Source organism: Vigna unguiculata, chromosome 8 (genome assembly GCF_037176805.1).
Source record: "Vigna unguiculata cultivar grain cowpea cultivar isolate G323 ecotype 2 chromosome 8, ASM3717680v1, whole genome shotgun sequence".
NCBI lineage: Eukaryota > Viridiplantae > Streptophyta > Magnoliopsida > Fabales > Fabaceae > Vigna > Vigna unguiculata.
The window spans coordinates 3593593-3613456 of NC_140799.1; the positions used below are offsets into that span (position 1 = coordinate 3593593).

Here is a 19864-nt window from a genome sequence, read left to right on the forward strand (position 1 = left end):
TATTAATGTTTTACTATATTTTTTTAATTTTTTTTTATTTTAAATTAAAGTGTAGCGGATAAGAGTATTTAAAAAAATACTTGTCATGTTAACATGTATAAAAAATACCCACATATACTCGTTATCCACGAATATCTATTTATAATATTCATTTCCTACTCATTGCGAATTACGAATTTTTTTGATATCTTTAATAAGACAAGACTTTGTGTGCAAAGTTTTTATAGATACATGTTGTATAATCACACAAGATCTTGAAAAAAAAAATGTAAGTATTTATGAAAAAATAAACAAAGATAAGTAGCAACATATAGGAGACAAAAATCCACTTGCAACTATGATTCCATCAACTACCATCAAAATTCTGCCAAATAGAATCCTTTCTTCAACCTTATCCAAAAAAGAATCACCACCTTATGCAATGTGTGAACGATAAGAGTTGAAGCCATTCAAGAACATGACTAGTCAATTTTTTAGGTTCAATGGTGGCTCATCAAATCACAATTTAACATAATTGACTACTCTTCACCTTTTCTATTTGAAGAGAACAATTAGATGTTTGGACTAAAAGTGGTTCTTTTAGTGAATTTCATTAAAAAAGTAAAATATATAAGAAATCTTTAAATTGATCCCAACACGCTGAATTCAAATGAGTGTATTTTTTTCTTAATATAATTTATTCTACATTTAAAGTAATATCACTAAAAGATAAATCTTAATTAAATCCTAAACCATTATTAAAAAAGCAAAAATTTTAATATTTATTTGAATATACGTATATATATATATATATATATATATATATTATTTTAAAAAAATATACCCATGTATTATTTTTATCGAGGCTTCATTGGTATTAATTTTAATTAGTTTTTGGAGGGTACACAAGAATTACATGTATATCTTTTAGAATTTAAATTACAATTAAGAATAATTTTAAATGCATATTTGAAATTAATTGTTACAAAAAGTTTATAGCTATTCTTCTAATTATATCACAACCCAATTTTAAATTATTAGTATATATTCTAAGAATTGAGTTTGTGTATATATAGTAACTTTTTATATAAACATTGAGCAAGAAATGAATATATCATCACACCTTATAATGTAACATGCTAACGTAATGAAAGCTTAAATATAATGTTATCTCTAAATTATCAAATTTTGTTTTATTTTAATAATCAACACTATCTAAATCATTGTATTTTATTATTAAAAATACCATATAAACTATTTTTGCAACCAAAAAGAAGTATTATTATTAAAAATCAAATCCATAATTCGTCAGCATTTAAGTCGATATTACAATTCAACTAAATTTTATGTAAACAAATTTGACACTAACCAAACCATGTATAAAAATCAAATTCAAACCATAAAAGTTAATTCTAAGAATTTCCATTTTTTAAGTTTACACTAACATAGAAAAATGTAATTAACACTAAGCATTATGCGGCACACGAAATTAATTACCCTAAATTTGGAGTTTAAGTTAAGTGGGCGATATTAAACACAGCGTGATGAAACTGAAGCAGTGAAAAAATATATAAACTTAGAAACTTTTCATTTGATTCGTTGAGGTTTTCGATTATTGGAGTTGTTGAGTGCTTTGAATGGAGAATGGAGAGAGCATTCTGGATGCGATTTTCGAAGAGGAAATTTTGAACGATGTTGAAATGGTCGACGTTGAAGAAGGGGAATTAGTGGAGCAGGAACAAGATGACTCACGAAACGTTTCGGGACAAAACGGTGTCGTGGAAGCTGATAACACGAAACCCCAAAGTAAGAACCGAAGGCGTAAAAACAAGAGAAACAGAAGAAAGGGTTCAGGAATAAACGGTGCCGTTGATATTAACAGGTTTTAACTGTTAACCCTCTTATTTCTTATCAATGGGTTTCGTCTATGTTTTTGCTGTTGACAGAGTATGAGAAAAAAAAGGTGTCTACTTTACGTTCACGACACCACTTCGTTTACCTGACATTTTTTTTTTTCTGGTGAAAATGATGTTGTATGTGCTTGAAAATGATGTTTTGCAAGTGGGTTTCGAAAAATTAGTTTTATTTGAACAAGAATTACAGTAGTATTTTTTATGAATTGAGAGAAAAGCTTTCGAGTTTCGTAACCAAGATTGTTTATTTATTTTCATTTTGTAAGGGCCTGTTTGTATGATTGCGACCTGTTTGTACTTGATTGTTTCTAACTCAATTAGTTATGCTGGATATTGAATATAAGTCTGATTATATAACTTTGTTAAATACTCAAATAGAAAAAGAAAGTTATGATGGTAGTAATAGTTCTACTTGCTTCAAATAATATTGTCTTCAAGAAAGTTTATTTGTGGTCTTATCCATGGAAAATATATAGAATAAAAAGAATTTTAATAGGAAGATTATATGACCGAATTGTATAAATGATAACAGATAGTGATAGTAGATTTTTTAAATAAGCACCACAACCTATAACATTATTAAATTTATGAAAGTAATGCCAACACAGTAGATTGAAGTTATGCTGCACCAAACATATCCCATCATTCCTTTGATATTAGATGTTTTTTTTCAAATAAGCACCACAATTTATTACATAATTAATTGAATTCTTAAAAAAAGAGTGTGGTTGTGAAAATAATTTCAGCACTATAGTTTGAAGTTAGGACACAGCATCACCATACACTTCCCATCATTCCTTTGGTTTTCAAGTTGTACATATCCTGTTAGGAATCAAGTTGGCCAAACTTTTAGCATTTGACTTTAGTCTTTAGGAGTATCTATGAGCACAAGACGTACCAAATACAAATACCAACTAACTCAGTACAGTCTGTAGCATGTGTACAGCTTGACTTAATCTAATGACAGGTCCAGCACAGGAGACTCCCAACTAATGGGAAAAGACAGGAACTTTGCAACTTGTGAGGTTGTTTTCGGGTTTTAAACTATCAATCTGTGATGTCTGGTAACAAGACAGCTTCACCATCGTTGCACCACTGCTCACCAATCCTTAATCCTTATCCTAAATTATTTACTGATGAGTTTTTCAGTTCCTGATAAATTTATTTCTTCTATCAGGTTTGTGATAGATGTATGTCGGCGGCTGAAAGAGAAAAAGTCATATATGGTATATACAGCTGTTGCTTGCCTTGGAGTTTCAGCATTAAGTGATCTCATCAGTGAGGTATTGGAACCCTCACTGAAATGTTGCTTTCATGTTGAAAGTTGTTTTTCTGTGTCTGTTAGTCTATTAATTTTAGAGTGAAATATCATGGTCGTTTAGAGGTTGGAAAACAGTTTAAGAACATATAATGAAATTTTGGTTGGTGCTTGAATCTGCTGAGTTTCCCTTACCTACGTGTCTTGACTTACTACGGATCTTGACTTGACTTACTTCTGAATTGTTGGATTAAACACTTTCTGTTCTTTTAATTGTATTTATTGCTCATAATAATTGGATTGTGGATATGGTGGTTTGAATTATATGAAAACATTTAAAAATAATGCAAGAGTAAGAATAATTCAAATAGTTTCACATATCCAATGCTCTTGAATACTGCACCAGTTTGTGTCAATAAAGTATCTATAATACTTCTATTTGCTTCACCCATCTTATACCGATATGTTTTTAATCAATATGTAACTGTAAAGTGTTTAAATATTTAAAGCATTTTATGTAATCCAATACAACTACATGAAGCATATAAAATTGTGTAATACAGGAAGGTTGTCCCTAGATAAATCAAATATGAAAGTTGTTCTCTTTATGAATGATTATAAGATAAAAATGTGTTCAATAGTACTATTCCTGCATGTAAATAGTAGAAATTAATTTATGATGAAGATGATTTATAATTCTTTTTATTATTTTAGCATTTCCAAAAAATGTGCAGGTAATTTAGATTTGCATGATTGCACTTATGCATGTTTAATTGTGTATCTTACATGTATCCTATTAATTTTAGAATAATTGTATCCCTGTATCGAATACTGGAGTTATGTGATATCGCATTTGTGCATCATAAGATATTCGTATTCTTGGCTTGTCTCTTTGTTTCATCTCTTGCATGAATGTGCATAGCAATGTTTTAAAAATAAATTGTTTTTTTTAATATTTTCCCTTGATCAGAGTTGTGGTTTTTATTTGCCCCCTAGCTGAATTATCCACTCTTCATAGCGCCATACAACCATTCATAATGTCTGATGTGTACAATGATGTATCTAACATTGCAGATTTTTATCAGAGATCATTTCAAACCTCTGTCTGAGCTTTTGATGTTCCTGGCTGATGAACCACTTCAATTATTTGATTCTTTTGAAGGTTGATGAATATATTGTTTCTTTGTTTCTACTATTTCATTAGAATTTAATGAATTTGAGATTGTTTGTAGTTTATTCTCTTCATGAATCACAGTGGATGGTGTACATTATTTTACAAATTATTTATAAATGAGAGTATTACTGAATTTAATCACTAATAAATGGATTTGGTGTTTTTTAATTGTCTTGCTGTTCTTTTCTGATTTGTCCAATTTGATACACATCTCGTAAACTCCGTATAAACTAATGTGAAAATGACAGGTGGATGCTATACAGTCCTGTGGAGGTCAGAAGACTGTTGATGGTAGCCGATTTCGGACAAGGGGTGGTGTATTGTGGAGCATCATTAAGGTTCGAGAACCAAATGCTTACAAAGAGATCATGAAAAAAGCAAAGGAGTTTGAGGTGTGTGACTGACCTTTCTGTTTTCTGTGTCAAAACACTTTATAACATATTTGTGTTCGTATTGAATGAATATAGAAGTTTGTTTTGGATGTTCCTATTATCTAAGACAGGAAGAAGCAGCCTGATTAGTGTTAGAGCTGTGCTGTTTTCTTTTAAACAAGTGTTATGAATTTGTGTCTGAACCAAGATTATTCATATCATATCATTATTTGCTCTGTAATAATTAGTTTCTCGTCATTGTTTATAATTATGCAGAAGCAGTTCAGGCAGCCAAATGTTAAGCAGCCACCACTGCAAAGGAAAGAGAATTCTTCTGTAGGGGAGGCCTCTACACTTGGTAGCAGGCATCAGGGCAATGTTTCTGACAAACCCTTTTCTGCATTGCAAAGGCAAGAACAACCTGAACCATCAGGAGAAGAGAAACGTAGCTCTGTTCATGACAGATTAAGGATACCCGTTTCTTATGATGATGACTTCCTAGAACTAAGCACGGATAAAAATCCAACCTGACTCTGATGAAATGTTGTTGGTCTGTTTTTGGTTTCACGTTGATTTGATTTAGAATTCAAAATTAACAACGAAATAAATCAGTTTTTAGTGTTTAGTTATTAATTTTGTATTATCACTATTTTTAAAACAAAGCATCTAAAGCATTACATTTATTTAATTTTAAAAATATTAAGTTCCTCCCTGCTAACAAGATCTAGTTTTCAATGAACATCATTGTGGCCTTTTCACAGAGCATGATTTGAGGAAATGGTGACTAGAATATTAGTGAAGGAGCACTAACTAACGAAGGTTAGTTTTGAAATGACTGAAGTTGTGGTTTCTGGTGCATGAAGAGACAAACCACAGTGCAGTCATCTGCCATATATGAAGGAAACTTGTCTTTCCATGCAGCACTGGCTGCTTCCACTACTGCTCTTGCTGCAACCTTTTCACTCTCTGCACTCCACACAATTGATGCAACCTCATTGTTGCTTAGTACATCCCACACCTAAAAGCAAGAAAAAAAAAAGTTCCTTAGAGAATGCTGGTGCAAAAATACACTCCACTGGCAAATTCCACACACAATAACAGGATCAATATCTAATAAGAAATGCTACTTATCCAATAAATTGTATAACAATTTATACTAAGAACAATGAAAATGTTAAAATGTAATAAATGATGTAATGGAAAGAGATAAACACGACAAAAATGTTGTAGAAATTGTTGTGTGCATTGTAATATCTATTAGATAACCTTTTTAAAATGTTAGTAAAACCCTTTTGAACACATAATCTCTTCGAAAATCTTACTAATATAACAAACTGTACAACAGTAACTCTTTGTTTTTCTTTTGAATCTTGCATGCGAACATAACTCTCTGTTCTGCAAGTATCACCTACCCCATCACTAGCAAGAACAATAAATTGATCACTTGATGTTAGAGGGTGGTAAGAAATATCTGGGATAGCAATAACACCATAGTCCTTGAGCAAGAAATCTCCAAAAGATCGAGACATGGCTAGGCCAGGGGAGTTATCGTTGTTAGGCATCCACACTCTCTGGATTTCTGGTTCTTCCTTCGATGCACACACACAACCATTGCACCTTCTTATTCTTTCTGCTTCTCCTGCATTCCAAATTTGGTTCCAAATAAATTTACTTGGTTTCAATAGTTTTGCATGCAGACAACTTTAATTCATTTCTTAAAGCTACCATTCATTGTTATTTACATAAACCAGAAATTTCTCCCAGTTATACTATTCTAAAAGATTAAAGATTAGATATTCATTATTTTTAAAAGTTTGAGTTTAAAATATATCAAAGTTTAAGACATGAAGGAATTTCACTTTTTCATATAAATTTAATAGTTAAAAATATATTTAACCCACATTAAAAATAGTGATAATAAAGATTGACTTACACTGTGTTACCATCAAGTGATACAAGTATTGCAGGTTTAGACCTCAAGAAAAGTGGTGCCCAAAAGAAGAATATGCAAGGTATATAGTTTACAAGAAGAATCTTACGAGGTAATTCAGGCTTCAAATCTGTGGTCAATTGGGTGGCTACGAGTTTTTCTTCACACATTGTTCCCATCACTGCTCTTGAATCACCCAGATTTGCTATGACAAGACCTTCACCCTGTGTATTGTTATTCATTATGTTCTTTTCACAATAACCATGAAAACTAATAGGAAGTTTTATTAAAGGTGTAGTGCTTTTGTTTCATGTTTCATAGTTGGTCATTTCTCCTAAAACTGATTACAAATTATGATAGAATCTAGATAAAACATCATTAGTTTACTAAAACTTTGTGATTTTTACTAATGTGTTCAAAAGAAAATGAGTTTCTGGCAATTTTTTTACCTGTTTTATGATAACAACAGCAGTGGTTCCACTGCCAGAGCAATCTAGATTATGTTGAAGCTTGAACTCTTTCTCCATCACCTTGAAAGCACTAACAATTGCTTCTTTCCATTTCTGAAAGTTGTTTGCATCTGAGTTCTCTTTCATTGTGCCAACATGGTTTTTTGAGGTGGTGTTGTGACAACCATTTTTTATAGCATCAATCTTTTCAAGAACATTCTTTTGGTCCAGAATGAGGGAAGATAAACGACTGCTTACTATTTTGCTCACTCTGTGTCCATTCCCTCCATGACCATCATAAACACCACAAAACGTTCCATCTTCCGTTCCATAACCCTATTATGAACTCCACAAATCTTAATCAGATACAAAAAGAATGACTGACAAAGCAAGAGAAAACAGTTCATAATCAACCATATGATCATGTACAATACATATGTTAAATAGATTGGTTTTTTAAGGGTTATTACTTGATATGATTTCTAAACCTCTTTAAAATCTCATATGATTTTAACCTATATCTTCGAGATGCATAAATTCCTAAGAAATGGAAAAAGAAAAAAAGTGAAATTCTGTAGTTTGTTTGAAGAATGAAACTGCAGAAGAAACCTGGTGAATAGAGGCAGCATCTTGGTTGAGTCCTTTGGTACCCTGTTTGGAGTAAACAGAGAAGAGTCTCTGACTCTCGTTAAGAACCTTCTTCCTTTCTTCAAATATTGTCACATTCTCATCATCATCTTTCTCTGAAACTGATATGCAGATACCCATTTCGCTAATTCTTCAATTTTATGAATACAGTGAAATCACTGCACCTAAATATATGAAAAATGTTTGATAATAAAATATATAAAGATCCATGGTGGCTTGTATCACATTCACATACCTGAAAGCTGAAGCATTTTTAAATACAATCATTGACTTTCTGTTAAGGGCTACTTGTTCAATTGGGCCGTCCCAATACTCACTTTAAGGGGTATTTTTTCAGAATTGTTATTCTAAACCACTGCTCAAAAGGGTAAGACTTTCCATTCTAAACCATCTCATCATTTTATGATATTGATCATTTTATAATATTGATGTTGGTATTACTATAAGTTTGGTCTGCAAAATAAATAGATAAAGTTTACAAGTTCTTATTCGGATCATAAGATTTCTGCATAAACAAATAGGTGTGTGAGTCGGTCAAGGTTTTCCGAAAAACAAAAAAACATTCTTATAATACCAAATTTTTATTTAAATTATTCTTAAAGTGAGATGATTTAATGTTGAATAATTGTCTTTATTTACCAACAAATATCTACCCTTTAATAACTTTAATGACTCAAAAAAATCAATTTTACTACTTTCTGTCATAAAGCCAGATACTCTAGGCCTGATATAATTTATTTGATAACGCAAGTTGATATTAGAAAGATCCTATAAATAAAGCAAATGAAAGTTAACATAGATGTCTTAATTGAAAAAGAAAAAGAAATAATCTATAAAAATATTCCCAATTTCTTCGTAATCTCCATTACAATAACATGACAAGTTACTTAATTATAAAAAATAAAGTTATCTTTATCTTTATCTACCCTTTAATAAGTACTCTTTGAAAATGCAAGTTGATATTAGAAAGATCCTATAAACAAAACAATGAAAGTTAATATTGCTGTCTTAAGAGAAAAAAGAATATGAAAATAGTCCAAATTTCTTCCTAATCTCCATTAGGATAACAAGGAAGGTTACTTGATTCTAAAAAAAAATAAAAAGACCTTGTTGGGATGGAATTGTATTCCTAAGCAATATATAAAAAATCAACAAAGGGAAAATATCAAACACTACATTATTTTAATAATCTTGTGCATGTAATATAATATAAAGGGTTAGAGAGATCAGATCACCACTTCATAAGATGAACTGGCATGGCCTAATATTGAAAATATTAACCTCCTACCTGAGGCAAGAGTCAAATAATATTTTATCTTTTTCTTATGTACTCTCGTATTAAAAACTTAAAACAAAATTACAAATTATCTGTTTATCATATATAAAATTCGTTCTTCCTTTAAAAATTGGACATGTATCAGCAAACACAACTTGCTATTTTTTAAAAAATGAACATGTATCAGCAAGTGACACAGCATGCTTCTTGTTCATATTGAGGATACGCTTGTATGAATTGACCCCATTCAAGTGAAGAACATTGAGTTACGTGAAAGGACAAGCTTCTCCTATCATATCATTTCTATGATAAGCTCAACTGATAAGTGTGATCCAAAATTAAAAAAATTAAAGATACGTCATGTGCCACATTAAATAAAAAATAGATTCTGTCAATGATAGGGGTAATATACAAATAAATCAAATAAGAAAGTTAGATACAATATTAACAGATACATTCATATATCAAACAGATAGTATACAAGAAAATTTACAGCACTAGACTATGCACAACTACATTCCTAGGTTCTTCTTCATCTCAATCTTGATTTCCAAGGACAGCCCTTTGAACTTTTAAAAGAATGGTTGAATTTCTCATTGTGAAACTCCATTTCCGTAGCACCTTGAGAAGAATTTTGAGAGAAATTATGCAGTTTTTGAAAGAAATATGTCTTCCAATGAAAGAATCCAGAAATGATGTTCATTTTCCTCCCCTTTTGGCTTTCACATTATACCTGAACAAATAACAACATTATTGGATAAGAATAAACTATATATGCTTATACAAAACAACTGAACCTCAAAATTTTGTGACAAACAAATAACATGTGCCATAAGTAGCATGATGCACTTCATATACAACAGTAAGAATGAACCAAAATCAGTCCAAATGTGATATTTTGGTCATTAATCATTAATTATTAACATTCATATTAATTATTATCCATAAAATTCATACAATAATAATGTGTTCATAATTTTTGCATTAAAAAGATCATCTGTTATTAATGAAGGTATAAATTCTTTTATTTCTCTCAAAATATAAAGTTTTAAATATTTTAATTCCCCCAAACTATGTTCAAGTTTTACATATTAGATTACAATTTAAATTCATTTTATGATTTGTAAAATGTATATTTTATTCAAATTAATATATTATATATTATATTCAAAACATTTCTGGTAACCAAAATATAAGATGTTTGGTTTATAAAAGTTAATTCAATTCAGTCTGATGATCTTTTAATTAAGTCAGATTTTGATTAATGAAAAAAAAAACATTTGTTAAAAAATCAAGAGCTGAAATACAAGAACATATATAGCTGCTTGAAATTTGAAGGAACCACAGAAAAAAAAAGTTCCCCCAATCGTGAATCAATAGCCGATTATATATAGGCACCATGCAAAAGGTTGTTTGTTTTCAGATTCAGCAACAAACACCCGTGTCTGACTGAAGTGCCAACCACAACAATTGACGAAAACAAAAAACAAAAAATTTGACCAGAAATTGTGTCTTGAAACAAAGGGGTTATGTTTCAAGGATCTTCAACTGGTTTGTTTTTTCATCTTGGCTCTAAGCGGCAGTCAGGTAACTATTGAACAAGCTCCTGCTGTTGACTCGTAATATAGAGCCTTCACCATTTTTCTTCCTAATTCTTATTCACATTACAATTACTAAGGTTTGGTTCCACATAGGAAAATCTCCAAACCACAAAACACCTACATTGATATAAATTTTACACAACTTTTGGGACAGAGAGAAGAAGAACAAAAACTCACCTCACCAATTCAACAAACAGTGTCAGTGTCATCAGAGGCAGATGATGAAGATGATGTGGTCACAGCTTTATATATATACTTGTGCTGTAAACCCTAATGTTGTTTCGGCGTGAAAATTTGCCGAAAAACCTGTTCAAAAGATCCGAAAGGTTTGGGCCTGATAACTTTCTCGGCCTGCTATTTTGATTCTGTTTAAAGCCGTTTGGGTTATCATCACAGATTTTTTAACTGATTAAATAGGTAAATTAATTTTTTTAATTTATTTTCCGTTATTACATTAGGTTTTGAAACTAAGAAATCTTTTTCTTGATTTTCATCTCTGGAATTACTTTTCTTTTTGTATTTAGAAAAAAAAAATATTTCTTTTGAAATAAACGTATATTTGAACTGTAAAAGATTTAGAAAATATCAGAGTATGATACAATAAAAACTACTGTTCTACGTCACTACTGCAAATTTAAATTTTTGTGTGGTTTAGTAACAGTTTTAAACGCATTATTTTTTACTCTTGTTAGTTAATTTATTGATGTAGAATTTAATACCTCAGAAATATTATAACATCGATTAAATATAATTGTCAAAATAATTGTGACTAAAAATATTAAAGTGGATTTTAATCATTTTTAAAATAATTTTAAAAAAAGTTATAATGGCTCAGAAAATCATATTTTGTTTTGAAAAAAAAAAACATAATATTTTGCTGTAATTATAACCGTTAATAAAATCGTAACTTTTAAAAAAATTATTCAACATGACAATTATAAAGTACAATGAAAGTTTTAAAATATAAATAATTTTATTCTATTTATTATATACTTATACCCTTGATATTCAAGTATAAATGACTAAATATAACTAACTTAACATTGAGATAATGAATTGTTATATCTTCTCTTCTCGTATCAATATCTTTTGAATTGTTGAATTTATTTTGTGGGTTTGTTTTAAAGAAGTTCTCTGAAGGATTAAACAAAGCTTTACACACCCTAATAGTAAGAATTCTATTCACACTAAATAAACTAAAATATAAATAGACTAGAGTATACAATTTATTGTTTCAGTCTAACTGTTGTCAGACACATTGATAGATATTATACAAATTTTTTTTTACTAATTATATACAACAGCACTAGTGTGTGTTCTCTACTATTTATTAGTATTTATAACTTGCACCACTTCATGAAGAATTACACCAAGCAATTTGAAATGAAGAGTAGGTTAAAACACATTGAATATGAATAAAATTTGTATTGTATGTAATATTTTTTTTATAATAAAAAATAAATTTTGCATTGAAAAAAACAAACCCTGCTTAATTATTTTACTTCTAATTTTATTTTATTTCAGTTATTTTTTTTAATGTAACTAATTTTAGTTATTTTAATTATATGTTTTCTATAATGTGTAAAATTGTCATACAACTTATAAAAAAAACATTTTGGCAATATCTTTTCGGCGTCAAAATTTCCGAAAAATCTGTTCAAAAGATCCAGCAGGTTTGGGCCACCTAACTTCATCGGCCGGATCTTTCTTCCTGCACTTCCAAATTTTTTTACACCTTCAAATATCTTTTTAAATCTCAAAAATATTTTTTGATCATTTAAGTAAAGTCACAAGCATCACACTCCAAAACATATAACTGAAGGTCGATTTTGGAAAGTTAAAATATATTATTGAAAGTCGACTTCAAGAAGTAAAAATATATTACCGGAATTTGATTTTAGGAAGTCAAAATATATTATCGAAATTTGATTTCAGGAAGTCAAAATATATTACGGAAAATCAACTTCTGGAAATCAAAATATATTACCGAAAATCAACTTTCGAAAGTCAAACTATATTACTGGAAGTCAACTTCTTGAATTCAAAATATATTATGGAAGTCAACTTTCAAAAGTCAAAATATATTATCGAAAGTAAACTTCCGAAATTCAAAATATATTATGGGAGTTGACTTCCGAAATATATATATATATATATATATATATATATATATATATATATATATATATAATTTTTAAATATATATTAAAAATAATTAAGAAATAAATTAAATTAAAAATACTTAAACTTTATATTACAAAAATATTAATTTTGTTTTAACTATTTTTAATTTTATTTAATGTTTATGTTTTCTAAATTTTAATTGTTTTTTAGTTTATTATTTTTTATGTTTTCATATTTCTTAATATATATTTGGAAAAAATATATATATATATATATATATATATATATATATATATATATATATATTTATTTAATGTACCCAAAAAATAAATATAAATATAGAAACAAATAAAACTAAAATATTATTAAACTTTAAATAAAAAAACGAAAATATTTTTTTATTTAATTTTAACTTTCAGAAATTGATTTCCGACGATATATCTTGACTTTCAGAAGTCAGCTTCCGGTAATATATCTTGATTCGGAAAGTCGATTTTCGGTAATATATTTTGATTTTCAGAAGTTGATTTTCAGTAATATTTTTTAACTTTCAGAATTCAACTTCCGATAATATATTTTGACTTCTGAAAGTCAACTTTGAATAATATATTTTGACTTTCAAAAGTATTATTTACCGGAAATCAACATCCGGAAGTATTTTGGAGAGGTGTGATCTATGTGACTTTACTTAAATAGTCAAAGAGTACTTTTGCATTTAAACTTTATTTGGAGGTGTAAAACAAATTTTTGAGGTGCAGAAAGAAAAACCCTTGTCGGCCTGCCAATTGGTTTTCGTTATCATATTAGGTTTTCAAACTAAGAAAAAAAAAATCTTAATTTTTTTTCCTGGAATAGCATTTTAAGCATTTAAAAAACACCAATATTTTCTTTTAAAATAGAAATATATTTTCACCCTTAAAATATTTAGGATATATAATAAATACTAGTTTTTCTAACCGATGTATATTTATACATTTAAGTTATTTCTTGTATATCTCCAAATTTTAGTTACTTTTTCTTTTTCTAACCGATGTATATTTCTACATTAAGTTATTTCTTCTTATAAAGAAAATATATATATACATAAGATTAATCTAACAAGTATCTATGAGACCAGCATGAGAAAATTAGAGCCTTTTGGACATGTAGTATATTAAGCTGAAAATAAGTTGTGTTTTTAAGATAATTGTTTAAATGAGCTATATTTATTTTAAATTGATAAGAAGAATATCTTTGGAACATCGATATTTACTGCGAATGATATCACTGATAAACTTAGGAAAAAAGTTTGTTTGAAATCATTTAATAATCTTACATAAGTAAATTAGTTTTGACAAGAATTAATTTGTATATTTTTAGAAGAAAGATAAAATGAATAGTAACCAAAAGATAATATTAAATAATAGTAAAAACAAATGTGTCAAAATATCAATCTCGTAAAGATAGTAAATCAAATAACATCGGAAAGAAGAAAAAAAACAGAAAACATGAAAAAGTGAAAAAAACATCTAAAGCAGCTCTTGCTTCCAAACCGCATGCTTCTTCTCCCGAACATGCAGCAGCTGAACTTCACACCAGTTCATGTAGCTGCACAAAGAATCAACCTTGGAACGGAGGGTCACTATGTTCTCTCTCAAATGAGCTTCAGAGACCACCAAGTTTCTTATCGAGTCACGTGAAACATCACAAGAAGAAGAAAAACAATGGAAGCTTTTTTTTTTTCCCTTACAGGCAATTCACTCTTCATTATTACGGAACTAGGTAGTTTTTTAAAAAATTATGGACATGGGTAAATCGTTTGGGGAGTACGTTTTCGTATGTAGAAATCGTGTAGCCCCCAAACGTTTTGTGGTCAAAATTTGTCAGGTAGCGAAATTGTGTGGGGGGGTGAACGATCTTTAAAAAAAATCGTTGTGGGGCTATATGTTTTTACATGAAATCGTGCAGGGGGTTACGTTTTTCATGCAGTAATCGATTACCGTATGCTGTAATCAATTACTGCATGCGTTGCAGTTTTCTGGGTGTAATGTAATCAGTTACAGACGAAGTGTAATCGATTACATGGTTAATGTATTATGTCCGTGTGAAATGTAATCGATTACAAATGTATTGTAATCGATTAAAGTCCCAATTTTTTTTAAAAAAAAAAAGTGATTAAATTAGAATTGGATACAGAGGCAAGCATAATAATTTGTAATGATTTTATAGAGTTTTTTGGTCCATCAAAGAATAAAGTATTTCAAATTATAGTTGATGAAGGCATAAGAAATATTAATGTTCATAAAAAATTGTCTTAGTTTTGACATTGTAGAAAGAAGAAAAAAAACATTGAAAATTAAATTAATTAAAATAAAAAATGTACAAATTATTGGCGAAATGGACATTGTCCCCTATGATGACCCTCAGTGCGACAATAAGAGCATTTTTTTGGCTTATCCGTAACGGGATGATCCATTTCGTTATGGATCCTAGTCGTTGTAGGTCGTCCGGAAGCCTTGGGCCTAGTTTGGGGGTCCAGATTGAAATTAGGACCTGTATATGTTGACCAATAGTTCTCATTTCGCAGGGGGTGGAATTGGACTTGATAAGCCTTATTTATGTAATCAAGGGTGTAAACTGGATCGATAAAATTTGAAAGTGGCATATGACCAAAAGAACAAATAGCTATGACGTGATGACAGGGTAATCGACTTGCTTGGAAGTGACTAGAATCACACCACCAATCATTTAATCTAATAATGAATGAGATTGGTTTTGACCGATATTGATGGGGGTTCGATATCTCTTACACCTCGAATTCTGAATTATCTCGATCGTAGCGTTGAACATGACAATATGCAGATTTCTGGTGATTTTGTTGGAGCAAGGCAGTGACATCTTCTGGATATTGATGACCAGCTCTTAACATAGAGTTTGCCTTTAAGCCGCGTTCAACAAACCAAACATTTATGTTTTGAAATGTAATTTTCAATAGTGTACAGATAGGTAATGACCGAGCCCCCTTAAGCACATAGTTCATGCACTCCGCCAAGTTTGTTGTCATGTGAGTGGACCTGCGCCCCCCATCATAAGCCTGAGACCACTTATGTAAGGGGATTTTATCAATCAAAGCTACTGCTTGTGGGAATTGGGACCTCATAGCTGAAAGTTTTGCTTGCATGGTAGGTTGTTTGACTTCGTAAGTTGTGAAAAAGAAATATAAAATGAAATGAAAAAATATTATGTTTAAAAGAAATATTTTGTGCATGTGGAATGTAAAGTTAGGAAAACGTCATACCCAAGTTAATGAATTGTTTCTTGAGATCGAAATTTTTGAAACGGTTGTTGAAGTTGGAACCCAGATGACGTATGCAGTAGACAGAGTGAAGATTGTCTAATTCCCAATCAACTTCTTCCGATCGTAGGGCTGACAAGATGCCTTTGCCTCTATCAGTAATTAGGCATAGATTTGGTTGAGGAGTTACATGCTCTCGTAGTAGTTGAAAAAACCAAATCAATGCCTCTTTTGTCTCACCTTCTACTATTGCAAATGCTAAAGGAAATATGTTTCTATTTCCATCCTGAGCACTTGCAGTTAGCAAGGTGGCATGATATATGCTTGTTAAAAAGGTTCCATCCACTTGAACAACAGGTTTACAATACTTAAAACCTTCAATGCATGGTCCAAATGCCCAGAAGCAACGTTCCATAATGTTTGTGGATGTCCCATCCTCAGCATCAACATTAACTGGAGGATCGGAAAGTTGAGAAATTGTCTCAGGATTGGTTTGTTGGGCAGCTAGTAACCATCTGGGAACTTCATTATTATAAGATTGGTCCCAATCACCATACTCTATTGTAATTGTTTTTTCCTTCGCAATCCATGCTCTTCTATATGTGATCGTGTATCCGTAACAACTTTTGATGTCAGCGACCAAGCTTTTGATGCGAATGCTTGGATGTGTGCGGACCAAATGAAAAACAATGGAAGCAATTTGGGTGGAATCCAGATTGCAGTGATCTTGTGAAATTAATGTAGAGAAACAAGTATGTGTACCATCAATGGACTTGATTTCCCAATGGTGTCTGATTTTACTATAACTAGCCCTTAGACGCCATTGACATCCATTGTTGTAATGGATGCATTGTGCAACATAAAGATGCGGGTTTGATTCTACCACATTGAAGTTGTATCCATTGGTGATGTGATAATGTTTGATGGCAGACATCGTTGCCTCTTTTGAATCGAATTGCATGCATTCTTGTAGTTCGACTTCCCCATACAGATTGTAATCCATAGTAGGAACCGGAACAATTTCTTGATCATCTGCATTGTCTTCATAAAAATCATCGGAAGTAAACCCATCGACAATGTCTGGAATGACAGGTTCGTCTTCGATTGGATTAGACGAAGAAGATCCTCCATAATTCCATGAACTCATTATGAACACGTTGGTATGGAAATATAGATTAGGAGATTTGATATGTGAAGCTTGGTATGCAGAGAAGTATTGATAGAAGAACCAATGGTAGTGTGCATGGATATATAAGCGTTTCAGTTTCCAGAATCGAAAGAAGTGGGTTGGGGGTGCGAAAAGAAAAAAAAATTGTTTTAAAGAAAACGTGCACCACCTACACGTTTTCTTAAAGAAATCGTGTACCCCCCACACGTTTTGTAATAGAAAACGTGCACCCCCACACGTTTTCTATTTAGAAAACGTGCACCCCCCATACACTTTCAATTTAAAAACGTTTGCCCTCATGACGTTTTCTTCTTACACCTTTTGATTTTCCCGCTTCACCGTGATTCCTGGACTGCTGCACCCGCCATAATATTATTTCAACTTCACGCTTCTGCACTCACAATAATTCACGCTTCTGCACAATGCTATTCAAAATAATGCATGCTTTATCTCTTGCACAATACTATTCACAATAATGATCTTAGAGAGAATCTTTCATGCACCTGTAACTTTGAAAAATGGTGTGAGAATCTTTCAGAAGGTTATTATTATTGAAGAGAAAGGTGTGTGTGGTGAATAGAAGGAGCCATGTGGTGGTGTAAGACAATAGGTTGCCATTGGTGAGACAACTCATTTGGTAAGTGAGAGAGAGAAATATGAAAAGAGATGCATATGAATGAATAGTATGGTGATGTATTTTAAATAATCATGTTAAATGCAAGAGTTATTTCACATCACAAAATACTTTTAGTTTATTGATCTCTAATTATTATACATATGCTATTTTACTGATGTTAAATAAGTGTAATAGAAAATCGGTTGGCTGTATATCATCAACCTTATTTGGAAGCGAATTTTCAGTGAGATTTTGAGAGAAAAAAAACCATTTTTAATTGTAGTTTGCTTAAACTTGGGAAGAAAAAAAGTAAGGAATAAGTTGCTACAAAGCTATATACACATTTTTTTAGTTTTCAAAATGTCATTCTCCAAAATAAGAAATATAAGAATAATAAATATACACATTTAAATTTTTTTACACCTTTTTCTGACATGTAATTTCAATTTATTTACTTTTATCAAACATGGAATATGTATCATAAGGTCATTCATGAATCATAGCAAACATCAGGTTACTATAATAGTTTCATACTCATAGTTTTTAAATCTGTGTACAAAACTAGAATCGACATTAAATACTAATCTTACAGCAGTGACTGCAACATGAGAATATCACGTTAATGAAGCAAAAATTATAAGATTTGAGAAACTTCCTCTAAACATGCATTGAAAGAAAAGGAAATGGTGATTATTATTGTTATAAGATATGATGTAGAAAAGGAAATGGAAGAAGCAATAGTTCACTTTGTCCACCACCAGAGAAAGTCCTTGCGCCTATTGATCTTCTTCTGAAGCTGGAGAAGGCCATAGAGTAAAGCCTCTGCAGTTGGAGGACAACCTGGGATATATATGTCCACAGGAACAATCCTGTCGCATCCCCTCACAACTGAGTATGAATAGTGGTAATATCCTCCTCCGTTGGCACAGCTTCCCATTGATAACACCCACCTTGGTTCTGGCATTTGATCATAAACCCTAATAATTTTTTTACCATTTTGTGTCAGTAAATTTATCACCCATTTGTAAAAATTACTTCTTTTTTTACGTGCATGATAAAAAGAATGAATTTTTGTGTGCAATGATGAAGACTGTAATGGTGGCATGAAAAGAAGGAGAAAACGAACTTGCGAAGAGCAGGGGCCATCTTGTTGGTGAGGGTGCCAGCAACGATCATGCAATCGGACTGGCGTGGGCTGGGCCTGAAGATGATTCCGAAGCGGTCAAGATCGTAACGGGCCGCGCCCGTGTGCATCATCTCCACGGCGCAGCAGGCCAGCCCAAACGTCATGGGCCAGATAGACCCCGTACGGGCCCAGTTCATGAGCGAGTCGACCTTCGAGATTACGAACTCAGCCGGCTTCGACAATCCCACTGGGGAGGACTTCGCCGGCGGAGACGGTGCACAATAACTCGTCGGAGCCACCGCGCCGGGGGAACCGCTGTGGAGGAGGGACGCTGAAAGTAGCCGCTGAGGGAGGCGCCACGCGGTTCCGGTTCGAGTGATGAGAGCCATGGAGACACAACACGCACTTTCGTTTGTTTTTTTTTTTCTTCTTCTTTCTCTCTGTGATTTGTTGAGGAATGAATGGTATAGTTCACGAAAACTGTTTGTTTGTTCTTGGGGCAATTTCCTCTGCAATATGCTGTCGCCATTTTAGGATCATGGGTGGACCAATTTGTAACAAACCTTCCTTGTTTATAGTTTTGGTGCTGATTGCTACATATCACCAAAACATTTTACCAAAATAACTAACTTCCAACGGGAAAAGAATAAAACTTTTCCAAGGTTAATTTAAAAAAATTAGAAAAATTACATAAAAAAATTCTTTATGTATAAAATCATTTGAATTTAATGACAAAAATTATTTAATTTTTCAGTATAGATTGATAAAGGAAAAAAAATCCAGATAATTATTCAATTTTGATGTTAAGATTTTGTTATTAGTAACTTTTTTTAGAGAAAACAAACAATAGAGTTAAGCATAGAGTCTAAGTCAAACCTTAACTTAACTATCTAATTCATTTAGTGACATAACTTCTCTTTAAACATGTTATTACTATACATAATTATTTAACTATTA

The 19864-nt window shown here is 31.2% G+C and overlaps 4 protein-coding genes and 1 long non-coding RNA gene across 6 annotated transcripts; 1 reads left to right on the forward strand and 4 right to left on the reverse strand.

Annotated features, from left to right (window-relative positions):
- Positions 1-1560: 1560 nt before the first annotated feature.
- LOC114195392 (phosphorylated adapter RNA export-like protein) lies at positions 1561-5328 on the forward strand. Its single transcript, XM_028085844.2, has 4 exons — positions 1561-1861; positions 3070-3175; positions 4573-4716; positions 4972-5328. Exons 1-4 carry the CDS (start codon positions 1617-1619, stop codon positions 5224-5226), a joined length of 750 nt encoding a protein of 249 aa, XP_027941645.1. The 5' UTR covers positions 1561-1616; the 3' UTR covers positions 5227-5328.
- A 16-nt stretch (positions 5329-5344) lies between these two features.
- On the reverse strand, positions 5345-8125 carry LOC114195391 (putative protein phosphatase 2C 72). 2 transcript variants are annotated; one of them, XM_028085843.2, is made up of 6 exons: positions 7958-8125; positions 7684-7823; positions 7075-7410; positions 6735-6849; positions 6108-6334; positions 5345-5713 (listed from the first exon to the last, which is right to left on the reverse strand). In XM_028085843.2, exons 1-6 carry the CDS (start codon positions 7971-7973, stop codon positions 5516-5518), a joined length of 1032 nt encoding a protein of 343 aa, XP_027941644.1. In that variant the 5' UTR covers positions 7974-8125; the 3' UTR covers positions 5345-5515. The 2 variants fall into 2 exon arrangements, with proteins under 2 accessions (XP_027941644.1, XP_027941643.1); XM_028085842.2 differs by having other exon boundaries at positions 7684-7886; positions 7958-7975.
- Positions 8126-9361: 1236 nt separating this feature from the next.
- LOC114193870 (uncharacterized) lies at positions 9362-10945 on the reverse strand. Its single transcript, XR_003606311.2, has 2 exons — positions 10777-10945; positions 9362-9731 (listed from the first exon to the last, which is right to left on the reverse strand). It is a non-coding gene; the product is annotated as an uncharacterized LOC114193870 (long non-coding RNA).
- Positions 10946-15508: 4563 nt separating this feature from the next.
- Positions 15509-17144, reverse strand: LOC114194229 (uncharacterized). The gene is made up of 2 exons (XM_028084342.1): positions 16001-17144; positions 15509-15897 (listed from the first exon to the last, which is right to left on the reverse strand). Exons 1-2 carry the CDS (start codon positions 17142-17144, stop codon positions 15509-15511), a joined length of 1533 nt encoding a protein of 510 aa, XP_027940143.1.
- A 1108-nt stretch (positions 17145-18252) lies between these two features.
- LOC114195621 (uncharacterized) lies at positions 18253-19435 on the reverse strand. Its single transcript, XM_028086150.2, has 2 exons — positions 18908-19435; positions 18253-18758 (listed from the first exon to the last, which is right to left on the reverse strand). Exons 1-2 carry the CDS (start codon positions 19294-19296, stop codon positions 18524-18526), a joined length of 624 nt encoding a protein of 207 aa, XP_027941951.1. The 5' UTR covers positions 19297-19435; the 3' UTR covers positions 18253-18523.
- Positions 19436-19864: the final 429 nt, after the last annotated feature.

Excerpts from the sequence above, each read along its gene's own strand:
- LOC114195392 (XM_028085844.2), top strand. The coding sequence starts at position 1,617 with ATGGAGAATGGAGAGAGCATTCTGGATGCGATTTTCGAAGAGGAAATT. Across the intron at positions 1,862-3,069 it reads GGTGCCGTTGATATTAACAG|GTTTGTGATAGATGTATGTC; the intron begins GTTTTAACTGTT and ends TTCTTCTATCAG. Across the intron at positions 3,176-4,572 it reads TAAGTGATCTCATCAGTGAG|GTGGATGCTATACAGTCCTG; the intron begins GTATTGGAACCC and ends TGAAAATGACAG.
- LOC114195621 (XM_028086150.2), bottom strand. The coding sequence starts at position 19,296 with ATGGCTCTCATCACTCGAACCGGAACCGCGTGGCGCCTCCCTCAGCGG. Across the intron at positions 18,759-18,907 it reads ATGGCCCCTGCTCTTCGCAA|GGTTTATGATCAAATGCCAG; the intron begins GTTCGTTTTCTC and ends AAAAATTATTAG.
- LOC114194229 (XM_028084342.1), bottom strand. The coding sequence starts at position 17,144 with ATGAGTTCATGGAATTATGGAGGATCTTCTTCGTCTAATCCAATCGAA. Across the intron at positions 15,898-16,000 it reads GAAACAATTCATTAACTTGG|TCAAACAACCTACCATGCAA; the intron begins GTATGACGTTTT and ends CAACTTACGAAG.
- LOC114195391 (XM_028085842.2), bottom strand. The coding sequence starts at position 7,842 with ATGGGTATCTGCATATCAGTTTCAGAGAAAGATGATGATGAGAATGTG. Across the intron at positions 6,850-7,074 it reads CTGTTGTTATCATAAAACAG|GGTGAAGGTCTTGTCATAGC; the intron begins GTAAAAAAATTG and ends AACAATACACAG. Across the intron at positions 5,714-6,107 it reads TTGTTCTTGCTAGTGATGGG|GTGTGGGATGTACTAAGCAA; the intron begins GTAGGTGATACT and ends TCTTGCTTTTAG.